At 35.6% G+C, this 24486-nt stretch overlaps 1 protein-coding gene across 1 annotated transcript in view; it reads left to right on the top strand.

Moving 5' to 3' along the window:
• Positions 1-4877: 4877 nt before the first annotated feature.
• The window catches only part of LOC145046015 (glucose and ribitol dehydrogenase-like), a 45161-nt gene continuing 25552 nt past the window's right edge, over positions 4878-24486 (top strand). The window contains exon 1 of the mRNA XM_078994294.1: positions 4878-5429. Within this exon, the coding sequence (XP_078850420.1) occupies positions 4878-5429 (552 nt within the window). The remainder of the gene's footprint in view (positions 5430-24486) is intronic.

Genomic DNA, 24486 nt, shown 5'->3' with positions numbered 1-24486 from the left:
ACTTACAATTCTAGTAAGTTGCTTAGCTACAATAGGAAATGCCAATACTATAATTAGAATAAAGCTTCAAGCTTTGTTATAATTGAAATAGGGTATAAAACTCTAAAAATAAATTAAAACATTCTAATTATACTTCAACATGTTGTTGAATATCAATCAATGTTCCAAAAACTCTAAACAGCCAAAAATCCAAATTTATAAATCTTAAAGCTTAAAAACTTTATAAAATTTGGCTATAAACTTTCTAATATCAAATTTTATTAATCAAATTATGGATTATACCAATGAAATAGAAATATAAATTACAAGTATTAATCATAATTTATTAGTTAAAAACAAGATTTTTAAATAAATCAAAAATTGCTTAAAGAATCACTTTTATAAAAATTAGATTTTTATAAAAATTAGATTTTTATAAAAATTAAGGAGGGATTTTTTATAAAAATTTGAATTTAGGAGAGAGGAGGCTTTAATGCCTCAAAAATCTGGCCATCTCCCCTCTCCCCATGCACTCTCTTCCCAAAACTCATGATTAAACTCAAACCCACACTCCACCTCTTCTCTCTTCACTCTTCTCACTTCACTCTCTTCACACACTTCACCCTCTTCCTCTCTCTCTCTAAACTCACGAAATTTCTCTCATTTCTCTGCCAAATTTCAAGACTTTGAAGACCTTGAAGTGTTCTTACTTCTCTCAAGATCATAACCAAGGTAAACAACATCATCTTCTTCCATAGTTTGATGATTCTACTTCTTTTCCTTCTTAGTTTTCTCTTCTTTTAGGATTCTATGCCTTTCCATGGCTAGAAATCTTTATTCTCCCCTTGTGGTTTGTAGATTCTCACCATAACACAATGCATGTGTTTGAAATGGTGAAAATCCGGGATCAAACCCATGCAAGGAGTGAAAAAGATGCACATATGATCATGTGACATCAAAATCTAATATTTCATGTTCTTCTCCATCTCTTTTATGTTCATGCATGACCAAAAGCATTTAAACCATTTCTAGTACATATTGAATCCTCATTCATTCCATGCATGTGTTAGAAATCGGATCTTACCAAAGACATGCATGATGTTCTTGTTGAAATACCCTAATAATGCACACAAGCAAACATGCAATCTGCCAGATTACTTTGTTCGACTTTGAACAGTCATAACTCAGTCATTTCTTAACCAAATCATGATATTCTTTTTGTATTGGTTAGTTCCACGAGTTAACTTTCTAACCCAATTGGTCTCACTGTAAAATATTAAATATCCGATTTTTAGCAGATTTTACAAAAAGGTTGCGCATACAGCTCTTTTTCTGTGATCACTATTTTTATCTTGCTTAAACAATGGCCTTAAACCCAACCATAAATCTGAGGAAAAATACCTTAGAAACTTAACATATCTAGTGAATTATGGTTGAAATTTCGTGGCTTAAAACCTCACTGAATGGGCTACACAAATTCATGAACTTCAGCCACATTTACACTTCATGCATTATTGCATGCAACTTTTCTTAAATTGTTTGGAATCATTACCCTCATTTCTCTTCTGAATACATTTTTTTACATTTTTCCTTTTGAAAGCCCTTGCATGCATGAGATAATCTGGAAAATTTCAAGAGCTTTTGTTATTTATTTGATTTATTAGAATTATTGCTAAAACCAAGGGCATAAATCATATAAAATACTTCCAGAGGTCAATAAATCCTAAATAAATTCATGGATGATACTTATGGGGAATAATGACCCCTCACCAAATTTCAGTAATTTTTGTTACTGTTTAATACGATTTCTAATTTTCTTTTAATTAGAACATGATAAATTACAAAACCACTTTTTAGGATGTGAAAATTGTATCTAACAATTTTCGCATACCTTACCTGTGATGGGTGACTCAAGAAAATAATTTCAAAATTTTTCATCATGTCTAGCTATTTTTCCCAGTTTTTGGTAATTATAATGGTCTAAAAATGGGAAAAATAGTTCTGATTATCCAAAATTCATGAAAATTTGCCAGGATATCATATTATATAGTAGGAGGTTACATAAAAATTTTGAATATTTTTCTCCACTGTAAACTATTTTTCTCTTATTTTCTAAAGTTAATTGCACTAAAATTCACTTAAATATACATAAATACCCAAAACCAGTTTATACATTATGAAAACCACTTTTGATATTTTTCCCAAGATATTTATGCTGTAAATGATGTTACAAAAATTTATGGTAATTTATTTTAACTGTTTAATAATATTTCTTTAATTAATGACTATTTAAAGGAATAAAACAAGGAAAAATACAAATAACCACTGAAAAATATATTTTATATTTTTCCCAGCCTATTTATGTATAATAACAATTAAATAAAAAGTTTGGGTAATTTTGGAAACTGTTTTCTATTTATTTCAATTTTTATTGAAATAAATGCTCAAAAATTATAAAATATAATTAAACAGCTTGGAAATCCATTTTTATAATTTTCCCAGCTTAGTATTATGTAATAACAGTTAAATAAAAAGTTTGAGAATTTTTATCCCTCGAATGCTATTTTTCGTGAATTTATGTTGTTATTGAGACTTAAAATTTGGAAAATTAACCTTCCAAGGTTGTAATTAATCGCACGACTTGTAAAATTTCAATACATCAGAAAAAGTGTAACAAAATGATATAAATCCAATACTAAAACGTAAATTGGCATTTCCCTATATGTAGAGTTTAGTATATTAGCATTAGATATCGACATGGAAACTCACTAGTGCGTGTGTTTGGTGTCGTAGGATCCCGGTAGTAAGACGTTGGTGCATCCCGAAGTACCGCTTGTGTCTACACAAAACATCGTGAGTATTCACGCACTCCCCTATTTTCGGTTTTTATGTTTTGGGGTGGAAAAGCATGTCCTAAACTACTTATGTTCGTTATATTTAATTGACTCGTATAAACTTGATTACTATATTTAGCATACTGTGAGTATTCACGCACTCCCCTATTTTCGGTTTTTATGTTTTGGGGTGGAAAAGCATGTCCTAAACTACTTATGTTCGTTATATTTAATTGACTCGTATAAACTTGATTACTATATTTAGCATACTGTGAGTATTCACGCACTCCCCTATTTTCGTTTTTTTTATGTTTTGGGGTGGAAAAGCATGTCCAGAAAAACTATTGTTTGCATGTTGTACTTAAATTGAATTGTATCAAACATGATTGCTATTGTATTGCTATGTTTCTTTATGTATGTCTATGCAACACGGAACATGAGAACTTATCGTACAAAGGCCCTTCCTTTATCTCTAACCATTAACTCTTTGAGCCAATGGTCGTTATGGATAGCGCTATTAGGAATTGACAACTCCTCACTCGCCCGAATCGCTGGAGTGCATGATACCATATTCATCTATGGAACGATAAGCATAGATCTCGATAGGGCTTCAGTCATAGGTTTGGTTGAGACTCATTGTTTGCTCATACACATACAAACGCGTTTCTCGTTATAGCAATAAACTTGTATTCATTAATAGCAATCAACTTGTTTATCATTGAAGCAATGTACTTGTATTTACGAAAAGCCTTATTGTACGCTCGATTTTATAAACTTGTGATACTCACCAACTATTTTCATAGTTGACGCTCGTTTTACATGCTTTTTCAGGAAATAATTAGTAAGTGGATGTAAAGATTCATCATCATAGAGCATGCTGCATCGTGTTGAAGCTATTATGAAGCTATATTTTGAACAATGTTATTTTGAAAAACTTGTATTTTGTTCTTTTGAAGCTATGGGTTGTAAACTTTTAAATACTGCTATGGTGATGTATCTTTATCTTTTGCAATGAAACCGTTATCGCTGTCATACCTTGCGTTTCCGCTTTAGCGGGGTGTGACACTATACATCATTATTTTATGTATGACATATTTACTTACACGTTACAGTCTTGGGTATTTAAGACTACTTTTCAACTTTAGGAAAATATAGTATTTTCTTGGTTCAATATATTCATTTTATACAACTCATCGATTCATAACTCACTTTATAAGAAAATATCGGATTTTCTAGAAAACAAATGTGAAGTTTTCGAATGGCATGCATTTACACAAATATCTACTTATGAACTCACTAACTTAATTGTTGGCACTTTGTATTTGAATTAACTTGTATTCTCAGGAAATCACTAAACACCAGGTTAGCAACTACTTTTGGGGACTAATGCTCTGACATTAGTAACATCTTTTGGAACATCATATTGTATTTGACTTTTGAATCATGTAATACAACAATCATGTAAACTTTCAAATATATGTTATGGTGGTGTGTACATTATTTACTATTCAATTGTTATGATACTGTACATGACGTCCTCCGCCCCCGAATGTTTCCGCCGTTCAGGTTTGGGGGTGTGACAGATTGGTATCAGAGTATTGTTTATAGTGAACTAAGTATATCAAAACCAAATTTTGATATACATCTATAAACACAACTGGGCAAAAACACTATGATTAAGAGATATACTTTTAAAAATAAAGTTTTATTAAAAGTATACATGCATGCATTTCATAACAGTAACAGTATAACAAAAGGAAAACAATATATAAGTATTATAGATGAGTTGTGCACTACAAGTATGCCTTGGAATATGAAATCGGGACTGGGATGAATATAGCCTGATCAACTATATTTATCCGAGAGACGACTAACATATGTCAGGGAATAGTTGCAATGGACAACAAGTCTAGAACTTACCCAAACATATAATCTTTAGAATCAAACATAATATTTAGAATACTATAGGAGTATTTTGTAAATACAATAGTTTAACCTTGATGTTCAAATCTATATGCTTTAGTGTTTAGACAAATCTCATATCCCTATTCTCACACAAACGCAATGGACAGATACCATTTACCAGGGGACCCTTACTACCCAAACCAAGGCAATGGAGGATGGATTGAGGATGATCTAGAAGAAATTGTGGACAAAGAAGAAGAATTCAAGGAAGGAATGCAAGCGGACTCCGACTTAGATCCCGAGGACAATAACCTCCCTTTAGTGGCTCCGATTCAAAATCCTAATCCTCGACCAAGATTTGAAGGCTCAACACCTCTGTGGGCAGTGAACTTGAATAGGTGGAGCTGTGAGAAGGATCAATCCCCTTCCTATAATGGAGACTTGAGCTTCTACAATCTGAGCGAGGGAGGATCAGCAGACAAAGTCCTTCCTATATTGGTTCACCAAATTTCTCACAATGATGAGAAAGGAAAGGCAACTATCCAGAGAACCGAGGAGAATGATATGAACACCAGAGTCAATACAGTTCGCATCCATCAGTTAGGATTAGCTCATGGTAGAGTCGTAAATCAAAATGAAGCTTGGCAGAGAGAGCTAACTGTAACTCACACTGAAGTCATGGAGATCCGTGCTAACTATAGAGTCAACACGGTTCGTCTTCATCATCTGACCGAGGACCAAGACTCTGAAAGGTCTGATACTCACACCTTACAGGTGGAGTTGGATGCCTGTCGATCTGAGACCAAGGATCTGTTGGGTTTTGAGAAATCTAACACTTCCTAAGTGTGCATGCAACCCTAATAAACCTTGGATCTATGTTTGTCTAAATACATGCAAAATAATAATTTTCCAAGGTTCATAACCTACCTAACATGGCATGGGGTACTTTTAAACATAAAAGAGTTAGAAGAGATTACATACCTTTTTGATGAGTTTGATTCTTAAGGAGTTTGAGGGCCAAGCACCAATAGTGTGAATGCCTCAAATGGAATCACAAATCACCACAAACTCTTGGAAAACTTTGAGAGAGTGTATACATACACTAATTTCGGCCACACACAACCACACACACTAGTAGCTATTTCATGCAACATAAGCATGCTTATATAGTGTACATGATTAGGGTGAAACCCTAATAACCCATGACCTTTCCTTTTCCAAGGATCTGTGGTTAAAAGCTCCATGGATCATCCATGGACTTCCATACAAGCCTAGCCCATTAACAAATGGGTGTTAGCCCACATCATATAAAATCAATAGCCCACAATCTAATTAGTCTTCCTTTTAATCTCTAAATTAATTCATAATTAATTTAAGACTAAGACTAATTAAATAACATGACTTCATATTAATATATTATAACTTATAATATATTAATAATAATATGTGTATAACTCTCATAAAATTATCCATAAATAGTTTGGATGAAATGCAACCCAAATGGACCATGCCGGTCATCAAGTATATACCAAATAAGTTATAGACTTAGACAACTTATCCAACAGACTCCCACTTGGATAAGTCTAATAACTGTATTTGCCTATTACTTCCGGAAACAACCAGCAATTGTAGCTCTCGAAAACTCTATTGAACTATGAAGCACCATTTTAAGATAAGTGATCATACAATCCTCTATTCTCATGATATCAGCCGTACAAACACATGGAACTATGTCTTGCTTATTGTCTGGCAGTTGTTTCTTGATTTCCGATTTGTTTGACAAAGAACTCAACTGAACACATCAATTTAGTTCTGACCGGGCCCGGTACATGGGTCAACACAAAATCATCAAGGGGCCCAGATATCACTTCTATTTCTAGAAGGAACAGATAAACTTCGACTCATATACTTGTTCTACTACTTGTTGAATTGTACACAAAGGCATGTTTTATAACATCAAGTTACTGATGCGTTTACCTGCAATCAATGCACAACCAACTCATAGGTAACAACTCATATCTCTAGGTTTGAAGATTTATATGATATTACCGTCTCACGATCACTCGAGATAAATTCCATGAAGTGATACAAGTGAGCGTGGGTTTATTCCAATACTCATAACTTATGAGTACTCATGAACGTTGTAGCAACCATTGCCATGTCTAAACACCTTTAGCCATCTACAAACCCAATTCATGACAATCTTGATTCATACCTACCTCCGACGTATGACCGATTGTGGAGGTTTGAATAAATTAATTATTCTGGAAGTCAAAACATGCAAAGCTGAAACAATTGTAAATAATTGACAATGATACAATTTTATTTATCATCAAATGTCGATTACATTTTACAAGTTTCATAGAATCTATCTAATTTGTAAAACTAATATCATCCCTCAGCCCGATGCGCCTCACATGCTAAAAATGCTTAGCCCTCGTCAGTCCCTTTGTAAGGGGATCCGCAGGGTTCTCATCTGACGATATCCTCTTTGCCACGAGGAGTCCTTCTTCTATCTTGTGTCTTATGAAGTGATATTTTCTGTCAATGTGTCGGGATCTCCCATGATCTCTCGGTTCTTTAGCTAAAGCAACCGCAGAAAATTTCCATAGGCTCCTTAATAGTTGCCACAACTCCAAGGTCTCCGATGAGGTTCTTCAGCCATATCACCTCCTTCTCTGCTTCACTTGCTGCTATATACTCTGATTCACAAGTCGAATCAGCCACCGTCTCCTGCTTGGAACTCTTCCAAGAGATTGCCCCTCCATTTAAGGTAAAGACCCAGCCCAACTGAGAGCGGAAATTATCCATATCAGTATGAGAACTAGCATCACTATACCCTAATACTCTCAAGTCATCACTCCCACCAAGGGTAAGGATCCAATCCTTAGTCCTTCGCAGGTACTTGAGAATGTTCTTTACCGCAATCCAATAAGCTTTACTTGGGTTCCCCTGATACCTGCTGACCATGCTCAAAGAAAAGGCCACATCAGGGCGGGTACAAGTCATAGCATACATGATCGAGCCAACAACGGAAGCATACGATAATTGGCTCATCTCAGCTATCTCTGCCTCTGTACTCGGATTCTGAGTCTTACTCAACTTGGTGTTGCTTTGGATCGGTAAATCTCCTTTCTTGGAATTCTGCATATTGAACCTTTTCAACACCTTATCCAAGTAGGTACTCTGACTAAGTCCAATTATTCTTTTACTCCTTTCTCTTAATATCCTTATCCCTAGGATATAGGCAGCTTACCCTAGGTCCTTCATAGCAAAGCACTTCCCAAGCCAGGACTTAACCTCCTGCAAGGTTGGGATGTCATTTCCTATAAGTAGTATGTCATCTACATATAGTACCAAGAAGCTAACTATACTCCCACTAGCTCTGACATACACACAAGACTCATCTTGACTTCTCGAGAAGCCAAACTCTTTGACCTTCTCATCGAAACAAAGATTCCAGCTACAAGATGCTTGTTTTAATCCATAAATGGATTTCTCAAGCTTGCATACTCTATTAGGGTACTCTGCACTGACAAAACCCTCTGGATGATTCATGTACACATCCTCAGCCAACTTTCCATTAAGAAAAGCGGTTTTGACATCCATTTGCCATATTTCATAATCATGAAATGCAGTAATGGCTAGCATAGCCCTAATAGACTTAATCTTTGCTACCAGCGAGAAGGTTTCATCATAATCAATACCCTGAGTCTGAGTAAAACCCTTCGCAACCAGTCGAGCCTTATAGGTATGCACTTTTCCTTCCATGTCGGTCTTCTTCTTGAAGATCCATTTGCACCCGACTGTTTTACGGCCTGGTACATGGTCAACCAAGTTCCAAACTTGATTGTCATACATGGACTGTATCTCGCTGTCCATAGCCTCCTTCCATTTAGCAGACTCCAGGCCTGCCATGGCTTCCTTAACACTGCTAGGTTCATCCAAATTTACCAGTGTACTATCACTGATAAATGTATCACCTTCTGTAGTAATATGAAAACCATAATAAAACACAGGTGTGTTCCTAACCCATGTGGAACGCCTCGGAGGTACAGACTCGTCAGCTGGATCAACAGGAGTTTCCTCCTCAGGTTGATTGCTAGTGTCTGAGGTTCCTTCAGCAATCGATTCTTGAATTTCTTCAAGATCAATTTGCCTCCCACTGTCTCCTTGGCTTATAAATTCTCTCTCACGAAAGACCCCTCTTCTTGCTACAAAGACCACATTCTCACTGGGTCTGTAGAAGAGGTAACCGAAGGATTTCTGTGGGTAGCCGATAAAAATACACCTTTCGCTTCGGGGTTCAAGCTTATCATGAGTCTCACGCCTCACGAAAGCTTCGCAACCCCAAATTTTGATGTGATCCAAATTCGGAACCTTCCCAGTCCACATCTCATGAGGTGTTTTGGTAACCTTCTTTGTAGGGACTAGATTAAGGATATGGGCGGCAGTCTCTAAGGCATACCCCCAAAAAGAGATTGGTAGCAAAACTCGACTCATCATGGAGCGAACCATGTCTAACAAGGTTCGATTACGCCTCTCAGCTACACCATTTAGCTGTGGTGTCCTGGGAGGAGTCAATTGTGAGACAATCCCACACTCCTTAAGATAGTCAAGGAACTCGGTACTAAGATACTCACCACCTCGATCGGATCGAAGCATCTTAATGTTCCTGCCCAATTAATTTTCTACTTCCTGTTTGAATTCCTTAAACCTTTCAAAGGTTTCTGACTTACGTTTGATTAAGTAGACATATCCATTGTTGGGTTTTGAGCAATCTAACACTTCCTAAGTGTGCATGCAACCCTAATAAACCTTGGATCTATGTTTGTCTAAATACATGCAAAATATTAAATTTTCCAAGGTTTATAACCTATCTAACATGGCATGGGGAACATTTCAACATTAAAGAGTTAGAAGAGATTACATACCTTTTGATGAGTTTGGTTCTAAGGAGTTTGAGGGCCAAGCACCAATAGTGTGAATGCCTCAAATGGAATCACAAAACACCACAAACTCTTGGAAAACTTTGAGAGAGTATACACACTTGTATAATTTTTGGCCACACACAAGCTTACACACACTAGTTCACTAGTTGCCATTTCATGCTCCATAAGCATGCTTATATAGTGTGCATGGTTAGGGTGAAACCCTAATAACCCATGTCTTTTCCTTTCCAAGGATACATGGGTTAAAAGCTCCATGGATCATCCATGGACTTCCATATAAGCCTAGCCCATTAACAAATGATTCTTAGCCCACACCATATAAAACCAATAACCCATAATCTAATTAGTCTTCCTTTTAATCTCTAAATTAATTCATAATTAATTTAAGACTAAAACTAATTAAATAACATAACTTCATATTAATATATTAGAAGTTATAATATATTAATAAACATATGTGTATAACTCTCATAAAATTATCCATAATAGTTTGGATGAGATGCAACCCAACTGGACCATGCCGGTCGGGTCAAGTATATACCAAATAAGTTATGGACTTAGACACCTTATCCAACAGACTCCCACTTGGATAAGTCTAATAACTATATTTGCCTATATAATTTCAGGAACCAACCAGAAATCGTAGCTCTCGAAAACTCCGTCGAACTATGAAGCGCCATTTTTAAGACAAGTGATCACATAATCCTCTGTTCTCATGATATCAGCCGGACAAACACATGGAACTATGTCTTGCTTATTGTCTAGCAGTTGTTTCTCGATTTTCCGATTTGTTTGACAAAGAACTTCACTGAACACATCGGTTTAGTTCTGATCGGGCCCGGTACATGGGTCAACACAAAATCATCGAGGGGCCCAGATATCGCTTCTATTTCTAGAAGGAACAGATAAACTTCGATTGATATGCTTGTTCTACTACTTATTGAATTGTACACAAAGGCACGTTTTATAACATCAAGTTACTAATGCGTTTACGTGCAATCAATGCACAACCAACTCATAGGAAACAACTCATATCTCTAGGTTTAAAGATTTATATGATGTTATCGTCTCACGATCACTCGAGATAAATTCCATGAAGTGATACAAGTGAGCGTGGGTTTATACCAATACTCATAACTTATGAGTACTCATGAATGTTGCAGCAACCATTGCCATGTCTAAACACATTTTAGCCATCTACAAACCCAATTCATGACAATCTTGATTCATACCTACTTCCGACGTATGATCGATTGTGGAGGTTTGAATAAATTAATTATTCTGGAAGTCAAAATGTGCAAAACTGAAACAATAGTAAATAATTGACAATGATAATAACACTTTACTCATAAATAAATCACAAATTTTATTCATCATCAAACTTCGATTACGTTTTACAAGTTTCAGGAAAACTATCTAATCTGTAAAACTAATATCGTCCCTCAGCCCGATGCGTCTCGCATGCTGAAAATGCTTAACCCTCGTCAGTCCCTTCGTAAGGGGATATGCAGGATTCTCATCCGACGATATCCTCCATGCCACGAGGAGTCCTTCTTCAATCTTGTGTCTTATGAAGTGATATTTTCAGTCAATGTGTCGGGATCTGCCATGATCTCTTGGTTCCTTGGCTAAGGCAACCGCACTATTGTTGTCACAGAAAATCTCCATAGGTTCCTTAATAGCTGGTACAACTCCAAGGTCTCCAATGAAGTTCTTTAGCCATATCGCCTCCTTCGCTGCTTCACTCGCTGCTATATACTTCGATTCACAAGTCGAATCAGCCACCGTCTCCTGCTTGGAACTCTTCCAAGAGATTGCCCCTCCATTTAAGGTAAAGATCCAGCCCGACTGAGAGCGGAAATTATCCTTATCAGTCTGAAAACTAGCATCATTATACCCTAATACTCTCAAGTCATCACACCCACCAAGGGTAAGGACCCAGTCCTTAGTCCTCCGCAGGTACTTGAGAATGTTCTTTACCGTGGTCCAATGAGCCTTGCCAGGGTTCCCCTGATACCTGCTGACCATGCTCAAAGCAAATGCCACATCAGGGTGGGTACAAGTCATAGCATACATGATCGAGCCAACTGCGGAAGCATACGATAATTGGCTCATCTCACCTATCTCTGCCTTTGTACTCGGACACTAAGTCTTACTCAGTTTGGTATTGCTTTGGATCGGTAAATCTCCTTTCTTGGAATTCTCCATGTTGAACCTTTTCAACACCTTATCCAAGTAGGTACTCTGACTAAGTCCAATTAGTCTTCTACTCCTTTCTCCTAATATCCTTATCCCTAGAATATAAGCAGCCTCCCCTAGGTCCTTTATAGCAAAGCACTTCCCAAGCCAGGACTTAACCTCCTGCAAGGTTGGGATCTCATTTCCTATAAGTAGTATGTTATCCACATACAGTACCAAGACGCTAACTATACTCCTACTAGCTCTGACATACACGCAAGACTCATCTTCGCTTCTCGAGAAGCCAAACTCTTTTACCTTCTCATGTCTGTCTTCTTCTTCAAGATCCATTTGCACCCGACTGTTTTACGGCCTGGTACATTGTCAACCAAGTTCCAAACTTGATTGTCATACATGGACTGTATCTCGCTGTCCATAGCCTCCTTCCATTTAGCAGACTCCGGGCCTGCCATGGCTTCCTTAACACTGCTAGGTTCATCCAAATTTACCAATGTACTATCACTGATAAACGTATCACCTTCCGTAGTAATATGAAAGCCATAATAAAATGAAGGTGTGTTCCTAACCCGTGTGGAACGCCTCGGAGGTACAGACTTGTCAGCTTGCTCAACATGAGTTTCCTCCTCAAGTTGATTGTTAGTGTCTGAGGTTCCTTCACCAATTGCTTCCTGAATTTCTTCAAGATCAATTTTCCTCCCACTGTCTCTTTGGCTTATAAATTCTCTCTCACGAAAGACTCCTCTTCTTGCTACAAAGACCACATTCTCACTGGGTGTGTAGAAGAGGTAAGCAAAGGATTTCTGTGGGTAGCGGATGAAAATACACCTTTCACTTCGGGGTTCGAGCTTATCATAAGTCTCACGTCTCACGAAAGCCTCGCAACCCCAAGTCTTGATGTGGTCCAAATTGGGAACCTTCCCAGTCCACATCTCATGAGGTGTTTTGGTAACCTTCTTCGTAGGGACTAGATTAAGGATATGGGCGGCAGTCTCTAAGGCCTACCCCCAAAAAGAGATTGGTAACGAAACTCGACTCATCATAGAGCGAACCATGTCCAACAAGGTTCGATTACGCCTCTCAGCTACACCATTCAGTCGTGGTGTCCTGGGAGGAGTCAATTGTGAGACAATCCCACACTCCTTAAGATAGTCAAGGAACTCGGTACTAAGATACTCACCACCTCGATCGGATCGAAGCATCTTAATGTTCCTGCCCAATTGATTTTGTACTTCCTGTTTGAATTCCTTAAACCTTTCAAAGGTTTCTGACTTATGTTTGATTAAGTAGACATACCCATATCTACTAAAATCATCAATAAAAGTCACATAATACCGATTAGCATCCCTTGTGGCGGTTTTGAATGGCCCACATACATCAGTATGTATTAGGTCTAACAAACCCTCACCCCTCTCACAAGTTCCAGTGAAGGGTGATTTTGTCATCCTTCCAAGTAGACAAGATTCACAACCATCATCTGATTTAAGGTCAAATGATTCCAAGACTCCACTCTTTTGGAGTTGGCCTATGCGTTTCTTGTTTACATGTCCTAGACGACAATGCCACAATGATGCTTCATCTACGCTAGTAGAAGAATCAATATACAACACATTATTTCCTAAGTTGTCTACAATCGACACAGTTTCATACTCACCATCACAAGGTAACGCTTTAAAATAAAACACATTATTATAGAAAGCATTAATACCACCACATTCATTATCAAACGAAAAGGTAAAACCTTGTTTGTACAAAGCATGAAAAGAAATAATATTCCTCGCCATTTCAGACGAGTACACACATTTATTCAAATCTAATTTTAACCCATTATTCAGCAACAAAGTATAAACTCCAATCTTGGAAACAGGTGAAGCCTTCCTATTCCCCATGATTAAGTTTATCTTCCTGTGCTCCACATCCTCACTTCTTCTTAGGCCCTGCAAATCAGAACATATGTGAATACCACATCCTGTATCAAGAACCCAAGAGTTAGAATATGTTGAGTAATTAGACAATATAGTGTAAATACCTGTATGGGTGGGTTTCACTTTCCCATCCTTTAGATCCTGCAAGTACTTAGGGCAGTTTCTCTTCCAGTGTGCCTTTTCATGACAATATAGTGTAAATACCTGTATGGGTGGGTTTCACATCCTGTATCACTCGTCGAGTCCCCCCCATGGACTCGGCGAGTCCATCATACAGACAGCAAGTATCAAACAAGCAAGCCTAGGCTCTGATACCACTATTGGGTTTTGAGCAATCTAACACTTCCTAAGTGTGCATGCAACCGTAATAAACCTTGGATCTATGTTTGTCTAAATACATGCAAAATAATAATTTTCCAAGGTTCATAACCTATCTAACATGGCATGGGGTACTTTTAAACATAAAAGAGTTAGAAGAGATTACATACCTTTTTGATGAGTTTGATTCTTAAGGAGTTTGAGGGCCAAGCACCAATAGTGTGAATGCCTCAAATGGAATCACAAATCACCACAAACTCTTGGAAAACATTGAGAGAGTGTATACATACACTAATTTCGGCCACACACACTAGTGGCTATTTCATGAAACATAAGCATGCTTATATAGTGTACATGATTAGGGTGAAACCCTAATAACCCATGACCTTTCCTTTTCCAAGGATCCATGGGTTAAAAGCTCCATGGATCATCCATGGACTTCCATACAAGCCTAGCCCATTAACAAATGGGTGTTAGCCCACACCATATAAAATCAATAGCCCACAATCTAATTAGTCTTCCTTTTAATCTCTAAATTAGTTCATAATTAATTTAAGACTAAGACTAATTAAATAACATGACTTCATATTAATATATTATAACTTATAATATATTAATAATAATATGTGTATAACTCGCATAAAATTATCCATAAATAGTTTGGATGAAATGCAACCCAAATGGACCATGCCGGTCGGGTCAAGTATATGCCAAATAAGTTATGGACTTAGACACCTTATCCAACAGGATCTTCGTCAGAACCAGGTGGAACTGCAAAGATGCGTATGAGAAGCGGAACAGTAGCCTACTGAAGCCAGAACTGAACCAAGTACCAATCACAACAATTCCCCTTGCAAGTAGAGTCTACTCTACTCTGTCTTTTGGATATAATTTAGGTCCTTGTATATACTCTAGTATTAGCTTTTTGTACTGTAGACCTGTAGATAAGGTCAAAATTTCTCAACATTTCGATATATCCACGATATATATATATATATATATATATATATATATATATATATCTGTGTGTGTGTGTGTGAGTGTGTGTGTGTGTATGTTGGATTAATGTCTAAGTCCATAACTATATTTGGTATGTACTTGACCCGACCCGACATGGTCCATTTGGGTTGCACTTCACCAACATAATTTATATGGATAGTCTTTTGAGAATAGTATATTTATTATTAATATTAATATATTATAAGTTCTAATATATTAATATAGAATCATATTAATAAATTAGTATTGATCAAGAATTAATTAAGTGATCAAAATGAACTAATTAAATATGGAGTCTTATATATATGGAATGGGCAAAGTTCATTTAGGATGGGCTAAGCTTTCATGGATAGACCATGGAGTGTTTAACCCATGGATCATATGAAATGAAAGGTCATGGGTTTAACCCTAGTCTCCATACTATATAAAGATGTCATTGGTTGGTGAAATTGACACTAGTGTGGTACACTAAGAAGGGCAAGCCGATTTCACTAGAGAGAACCAAGTATCCATATTCTCTAAAGTCTTCCAAGGTGTTTTGGTGATTTGTGATTCCACTTGAGGCTTCCACACTATTGGGGCTAAGCTCTTAAAGCTTGAAGACATCAAGCTACATCAAAAGGTATGTCATCTAAGTAGTACATTGTAGTATAAGAACTTCATAATATGCTAGTTAGGATTAAAGCCTTGGAAAGTTCGTATTTGCATGTATAATAGAGAAAACATAGATCCAAGGTTTATAGGGTTGCATGTACACCATAGGAGTGTTAGAATGCTCAAAACCCATCAATGGTATCAGAGCCTGGTTTGTTTTCTTGTTATACTTGCAATAGAAGCAGAAAAATCGAGTTTTATTGCTGTCTACCCAGCAGACTCGCCGAGTCCATGAAGGGACTCGCTGAGTCCAAGGCAAAATCGATCCAACTCGCCGAGTTGGTTCGTGCACTCGACGAGTTGGACCCCTAGACAACATAAATTCGACTTTTTTGGATGGAATTGGACTAGGAACATTACCCTAAGATGTTTTTGGACTTATAAACTTGTTTTTGACGTGGTAATGTTCATGCTAATCCAATTTCAAAGATAATTATCAATAGATTCATGTTTTGTATTAGTTTAAGGTTTAGACTAATTACATGAAAAAGTTTGATTTGAATTATCTTGTTCTTATGAGTTGCTTAGATTAATAGAAAAGTTGAGTGAAATAGTTGTTTTCAATCCAAATTAATCTAAGAGTTGATTCTAAAATGTGTTTTTGTAACTTGTCCTCAAGTTATATGAAAAGTCACATTTAAGTTTCATAAAACGCATAAAGGTTGGCAAAGGTTACAAAAATGAAAAGTCTAGTTCTAATTAAATGGTTTTATCACTCCATAACTTGTCCTCAAGTTATGGAGGACCAAGAGTCTCTTCATTAAATAATAAAAAAATAAAAAAATGTGTAACCTTAATTAATTCCATAAGTTATAAAATAAAGAAAAGTTAATTCTTTTGTTAGTTTAAAGTCTTCCATAACTTGTCCTCAAGTTATGGAACTTGAAGAGTTTTTGGATTAAAACTACTTTAAACACATAAGTTATGGAATTAATTAGTTTTGAATGGTTTCAAAACTTGCCCTCAAGTTTTTGGAATTTGTAAAGTTTTTTCTTATGAATACTTTAATTCCAAGTTAGGCCTTAGAATTTTAAGAGTTAAAATTCAACCCTTATACTTTATAATATTATAAGTTAATAATATATATGTAGAAGAGTAAAGTCAGTCTTACCGCTAGTACGCCTCATTCACGAAGCCGGTCTATAAGGTGGGTATAAGGTTGTTTCCTACAAAATGGCAACTTAATGGGTGTCCACTCTCACCCACCGCTTTCTTGACTGGTGGAGGGTCGTTAGCCGAACGGGTTTGACAGGACTATAATTCTCCCTTCATTAAAAGTATTAATGATAAATACTAAGTAACTAAACTCTTAATAATACCCAATCTTAGTTACTTAGGAAAATGTGAATAAGGTGCTAATCCATGAAATTACACTTTGCACTTTGTTTAAGTCGGTTAGTGGAGCGTGTGTGGTTAACCGGCACACTAACTCGTACTTAACAAGGTAGGCAAAGGGTAACTTAATGTTTATCATAGTATCGATGGAGCGTGTGTGGTTAACCGACACATCGATTGATGGGTAAACACTTAAGGGTACCAAGTAATTTGCATGGTTACTTCACACCTTGTTTTGTGATCCTCGACATCCCAGTCACAAAACCTGAAGCGCACACTCGAGATTGAAACATGCCATTGAACAGTTCAATGAATCTCAAAAGATCTAGGAGTTTCAAATCCAATTAAAACCTAATAATAAATTTCATTTATCTTGGTGGAAATTGGTGAATCGTCATTCACCTACCTTCAAATATTTTATAGCTTGGATTACGGCATCCCTCTTCTAAGTTATAAAATATTTTGTTGGGTCCTAGCCTTAATATTTCATATTGGGTGTCATATTAAGGACTTTAGATCAACTATTTTGAATATCTCCCAAAAAGATGTCTGATCTAGACATCTATGATCTTCCCAAATCTCTTGAAACAAGCTTTCCTAAATGAAGATGATGTCCTTTGGAAATCATACTTCTTTAACCTCCTCCAATTATTCTCCCTAACCCACAAGTTCAAGGTCACTCAAGCCCTATTGGCAAGGCAAGGTCTAGGTGTGATCATATCTTGGAGATGTAGTCACATATTGACAAGTCGGGAGAGTTGGGTGTCAAAGTCTTGAGAAAGTTGGTGGTTCAACTACTTTCTAAGTCACATAGTGAGTTCTTTTGGAACACCTATGAAAAAGACTATGACAAGACCCTTAATGATCTTATCTATTTGCTAAGATCAACTTCCTAAAACTTTATGGACATTGACAATAATGACATTGGATATCTAGTAAAGCTCTCTCTTCCCAGTGGAAAGGGATCGGCCATAGTCAACTTGGTTGACCAAATGGTAAAGAGAAAGGCTAAGTCTGAGACAATCCCGTGTATCATTATCAAAGGGTCCATATGTTTATATTGCCAAAGAAAGGGGCATTAGTTGCAAAGCTGCCAAATATACCTAAGGATGTTAAAGTCAATAAGTTTGACTCTACTTCAGGTAAAGTCCGCTATCTAACTCTGCTAAGTTTCTATCATGGTGATGTTTTAAGAATCAAAGAAAAGTGAAGAAACTTAAAGAAAGAATATGCTGAATCTGATCGCGTAGATGGATTTCTATCGCATAGTTTGAAGATTGGATTCTTGAGCTACTTCTTAGGAGTTATGAGATATTGCTTCGGAATAGATAACAACAAGTTTTCATATGGGTTGTAAGGATAAATTTTTCCGCAAAGTTTTAAAATAAAAGAAAATTTTTTTGATTTTATTTATTTTAAAATATCCTTACAATGGCATTTGAGGAAAAATTGTTGCTTATATGATTCCATTAATAGCAAGAGTGGAAATATGAAATTGATTCTTTCATTTGTCGTAATGTCTAAATTTACCAAATAAGGAAAGATTCTCATCACCCAAGTTTCAATTGGACCGAAACTTGGAATCATGCAAGTTGTATAGCATGATGAATGAGAACTTTCAAGTATTGGAAAATTAAGACTAACTACTTGTTCACATGGATGTGTGAGTCAAGTAATGGACTAGGGGATCGAGTAGACATTCTTGTGCACTGATTAAGTCCACCACAAAAGATTGATAAGATTATTCATCATAGTTTACTAAAGCTCAGTAAATATGGTTATACTTACAATCTTAAATGTAACTCTGAGACATTGAAAAAGGTTCCAATGTAAGGCAGAGCGAATAAGAAGAATCAACTTAGGTAGAAGGATAAAAGCTTCTCAAATCTGAAAAGATTGGAGAGTACTTTAGTATCAGTTTTGTGATCATCTTAATGATTAAGAAACCATAGCACAATTAGTTCTCTAAGGAAATCTTAGTGCATTCTTATGACTAAGAAGAGGAATCTTGAATTGTTGAAATGGTTAAATCAATAAGATGAGTCATACTTCGTTCCAATACAAGTCTTAGAGTCATACTCCAAGATTGTAATTTGAGTGACATGTCTTAAAGAAGGTTTAAAAACACTTATCAAATGTAAGAGTAAAAGTTTCCCACTCTTGTACATTTGACATTGGTAAGTTGTGATGTTTTGGATAAAACAAAGACCAACTAAGGCCAATTGTGTGAAGTGTTTGTCTTGATTAGAATCCGCACTATCTCTTGGATGTTTGACAAGGGAGTCTTATAGGTCAAGAGGACCGTGGGAGTCTTAAAGGTCTTGAAAGTCTCAAGAACTAATCAAGAATAAAACCTGAAGTTCTTCACTAGCACACGACTTGAGGTTTACAACCTATCATGTTGACATATTCTGTGCCCATTCCAGTTAAAGTTGGCTTTGCATATGAGTTCTTAGAGTTCTCAATTGGTTGCGCAACAACTTGGAAGAAATGGCAGGCCCTTGAGCTGCGAGGTGGTAAGAAATCAAGATTGAATTCAATCCATATGAGTTTGGATTTGTCATTATCCTTGTCTTGTGACTATGGGTTTGACAATTCACATGGATAAGAACACATACACCAGTAAATCTAAGTGCCATAAGGTTTCTCTTCGATTCATGAAAATGATGGTGAGGAAACTCTTTCACTAAGTAGATTTTAGCTAGATAGCAATTGTAATATTTGCATTCTCAAAGTCGTTAGTGGAGTGTGTGTGGTTTACCGGCACACTAACCTGGACTTGTGAGAAGTGGCAAAGGTCTAAACAATTGAGACTATGATTACGGCATCCCTTTTGATAATTCTTAAATTGTTAAGACACACAAGTGTGGTATCTAAGGCAAGGTGTATGATTTTGATAAAGTTTTATCAAAGCTATCTAGTATCAGAAATCTGAAATTTGGAAAGAAAGTCAATAAAGTATTGATTTCTAGAAGTCCAGTTAATTTCTGAGTACATGTCAAAGTTAGTGGGAGCATAAGTGTTATGCTAATAATCATCATGTTAGTGGGAACATGTTAATTATGATAAGTATTGCAAGTTAGCAATGTTAATTATAGAAAACAAAGTTTCAATTGGGAAAGAGTTGTTTTGTTATAATTAAGGGAGAGGAAATTATACTTCATCTCAAATCTAAAAGCTTAGATTGAGGTTTTAATCGTGTTTAGTCAAGGATATATATATATATATATATATATATATATATATATATATATATATATATATATATATATATATATATATATATATATATATGAATTTCATGTTGGAATGGCTCAACATAAGGAAATTCTATATATGGGTCCATTATTTGCGTTCTAAAATTCAATTATGATTACGACATCCCTTTTCATAATCTGAATTATGATAACTTGGCAAATAGAAATGGAAATTGATGGGTTTTGGTCATAAGAACATCCTATGTGCTCATACAAACCCTAATGCTTGGATCTACGTTTCTCTATTGTACATGCAAGTTATCCAAGACTATACACCCTAATTCTAACATATGGAAATCGACATTAACATATAATTAGGTTTAAGATATTACCTTGATTTTTATGTAGCAATAAAAATCCCAAATTCCTCCTTGTGTTTACTTTAGAAAGCTTAGAGTCACAAATGTCACTTCTCTAATGGTTCACAAACACCAAGAGCAAGAGGATGAAGAGGAGAGAAGATGGAGGCTTCCCAAAACGTGTTCTTACCCTAGAAGAGAAGTTCCCCACGTTTTTGAGCCTTAAGAGTTCTATATATAGTGAGACTATAAGGGTTATCTAACAAGGAAACCCTAATTTGGATGCTTAAGCCCTAAGCAACCCATAGACTCCTTTAATTAAGACCCTTGGACGATTTCCTTATGGGTTTCCCCATAGAATTCGTGCACTCCTTAATATAAGGCAATCCATGGCCCAAATTGCAATTATCTTATAATTACAATTCCAATCCCTTAAGTTTAATTAATCTCTTTTAGTCACAAAACTAATTACCAATTAATTATTGAATAATATTAATTAAACAATATGATTTCTCCTTTAATATATTATTCTCATAATATATTAATAAATCATATTTAATCCTTTCTCTCCATAATTCATCCTATCAAGTTGCTATGGTGAAGGCAACCCAAAAGGACCATGCACCATCGGGTCAAGTACATACCAAAATAGTTATGGACTTAGACAGTAATCCAACAGTCTCCCACTTGGATAAGTTTAATAACTATTCTACGTATGACTTCAGATCCTAATCTGCAATCGTAGTTTTCCAAAGCTGCTGTCAACTCTGATCATATCAGATACGCATGTCCTTAGATAAGGGATCATATATTCCTCCATTCTAGATATTGTATGAGATATGATTTCTAATCATTCTCTTTGTACTATTTCTCGATTTCCGATTTATGACGACTGACTATTTGAACAAATCAAATTATCCCTAGCCCGGCCGAGCATTTACGTTTGTCATCACTAAATCATCGAGGGGCCCAAAGATATCGCTTTTATCCTTCTTTGGATAAAAGGAACGGATAAACTTTGATACAATGCTCGCTTGCACTCACTCACCGAATCACACACAACAATATGTTTTATAACACCAAGTTACTAGTGCATTTACATATTATCAATGTGCAACCGATTTGCAAGATACAACTCACACATCTTGGTTTCAAGAATATAAGATGTTATCGTCTCACCAATCACTCGTGATACAATTCATGGAGTGATCCAAGTGAGCGTGTGTTTAATCCAATGCTCAAATCTTATTCATAAGCACTCATGAACGTTGCAGCAAACATTTACTTATGTCTAATACTCTTTTACACAATCCACACACCAATTCACGATAGTCTTCATTCATATCTACTTCCAACATATGAACGACTGTGGCTCGTTCGAATAATTTGACTGTTCTAAACCAATTAAATTATTCAGGAAGTCAAAACATGCAAAGTGAAACACAAGAATAATACTAATCCCATATGCCCTCAAACCTTTGAGTATTATTAAAACACCTTTTATTTATCACCATATCGATTACTCATTATTTGTCATTTCGGGTAATCAACTTCTTACTTGAATTATTACTACACTTATCCCATGCTCTTAGCATGCACACAATGTTTACCTATGGTTCTTTCTTTGTGAAATAGATCAAATTGAACACATTTCCAATCATTCTCATTTCACAACTCCAAATCCTTTTCCATAAGTGAAAGAATATCAAATTCTTGCTACTTATAGAATATGCTAGATTCTAACATTTTATGCAATGATCCTTTCGTAATGTCACTGCACCAAAGTCACAAAGACTATTGCCAATGATATTACAAAGTCCTCTATCAGAGATTGTTACAAGACAATTCCTTAGATATGATGTCTCTCACTCAAAGTACATTCCTTTGAACATCCTTTTGCATAAATGTTTCTAATCTAGACATAGATTTTCAATATTCAATTCCCAATATGGACATGTTTCCATATTTTCCATATGACAACTTATTCTTAATAGAATCTTATCTATTCATAATAATGTCGATATGGTCCATCCAATATGGAAACATTTCCATATTTTCCATATGACAACTCAATCTTAATAGAATCTTTTCTATTCATAATAATGTCAATATGGTCCATTCAATACCATGCTTCCAACTACTCACAAGCAACCAATCCTAGTCGAACTTTGGATTGTCCTTTGATAGTTGTTTAATTATTTTAGTCAAAACCGATTCTAGTCCCTTTTCCCTCTAAATGAGCTAGACATTTTTAGAATGGTCAAATATTAAAGCATTTGCAATCGACACTATACCCGAAGCGTATGGGACACGATGCATAATGTTTTATTTGCTATGTTCTCAAAATTCGAATTGTGAAGAGGAATGCCGTAATCATAATCGAAATTTTAAGAACACACTATGTATCTTTGACTAAATTTATTAACATTTCTCAACCTAAGCCTTTAGATTTGAAATGAAGCAAAATATTCTCTCCCTTAATTATAGCAAAACAACTTTACAACCCTTACGACTTTGCAAGGTATAACTCTTGTTTTCTATAATTAATATTGCCAACTTGCAATACGTGCCTTAATAATCATACAATCATAACATTTATGCTCCCACTATCATGATGATTATTATAAAACATAACACTTATGCTCCCACTAGCTTTGACATATACAATCATAAAATTTATGCTCCCACTATCATGATGATTATTATAAAACATAACACTTATGCTCCCACTAGCTTTGACATGTATTCAGAAACAGCTTAACTTTCAGAAAAACAATACTTATTGAATTTCTTAAGTTCATGTTTCTAATACTTACTGCTTTGATAATCTTTTATCAATGCTTCTTGAACTTATACACCTTTTCCTTAAATAGTTCATATGTGTGTCTAAACAATTAAGACTAATTGCCAAACCTCACAATTCAAATCATGGAAAGGGATACCGTAACCATAATCGAATTTGAGAATGCAATTTTACAATCACTATCTTCTTAAAATCTTTCTTAGTGAAAGCATTTTCTCACAATCATTTTCATGAAGGAGGAAATCTTATGACACTTAGATTTAAACGGTGTATGTGTTCCTATCCATGTGAATTTGTTAAAACCAAGGTTTACGACAAATTCAAACTCATATGGACCGAACTTTCTTAATCTTGATTTGTTGCCTTATGGTAGCACGGCTGCCCACCATGTCTTCTAAGTAGTTAAGCAACTCACTTTTTCCTATCAAGGTCCTTGCCTTTTATGCATTCAAATGAGAACTCATAGGACTCACATGCATAATTAACTCAATTGGAACAATACACAAACAAAATAATGTCAACACGATAGGTTGTTAACCTCAACTTGTGTACTGGTGATGATCGATAAGGTTTATTTGATTTGTTCTTGAAACCTTTCAAGACCATTAAGACTCCCACTGACTCCTTGACATATAAGATTCTCTTGTCAATAACCATTTCTTGACAAACAAATATTCAAGAGTTAGTGTAGTTTTTATCAAAACACTTCATAAATTGGTCCTAGTTGGTCTTTGTCTTATCCAAGACATCACAACTTTCCACATTTGATGAACGTTATAAAACTTTTAATACTTGTCACTCATTGTCACAATCTTAACTCTAAGACTTGTTTTCGAACGAAGTATGATTGACTTCTTGATTTAACCATTTCTTCAATTATTGATTCCTCTTCTTAAACATACAATTGTACTAAGACTCACTTAGAGGATCATTTTAGATATGGTTCTTAATCATTTAGAACTATCATAAAACATAAAAGGTACTCTCCTTTCTTCTTAGAATGGAGAACCTTTTATCTTTCTGCCTACTT

The sequence above is a fragment of the Lactuca saligna genome, chromosome 5 (genome assembly GCF_052625555.1).
Source record: "Lactuca saligna cultivar CGN05327 chromosome 5, ASM5262555v1, whole genome shotgun sequence".
NCBI lineage: Eukaryota > Viridiplantae > Streptophyta > Magnoliopsida > Asterales > Asteraceae > Lactuca > Lactuca saligna.
The sequence above is the reverse complement of the archived record's forward strand: the minus strand, read 5'-3'. Positions and strand labels throughout refer to the sequence as shown.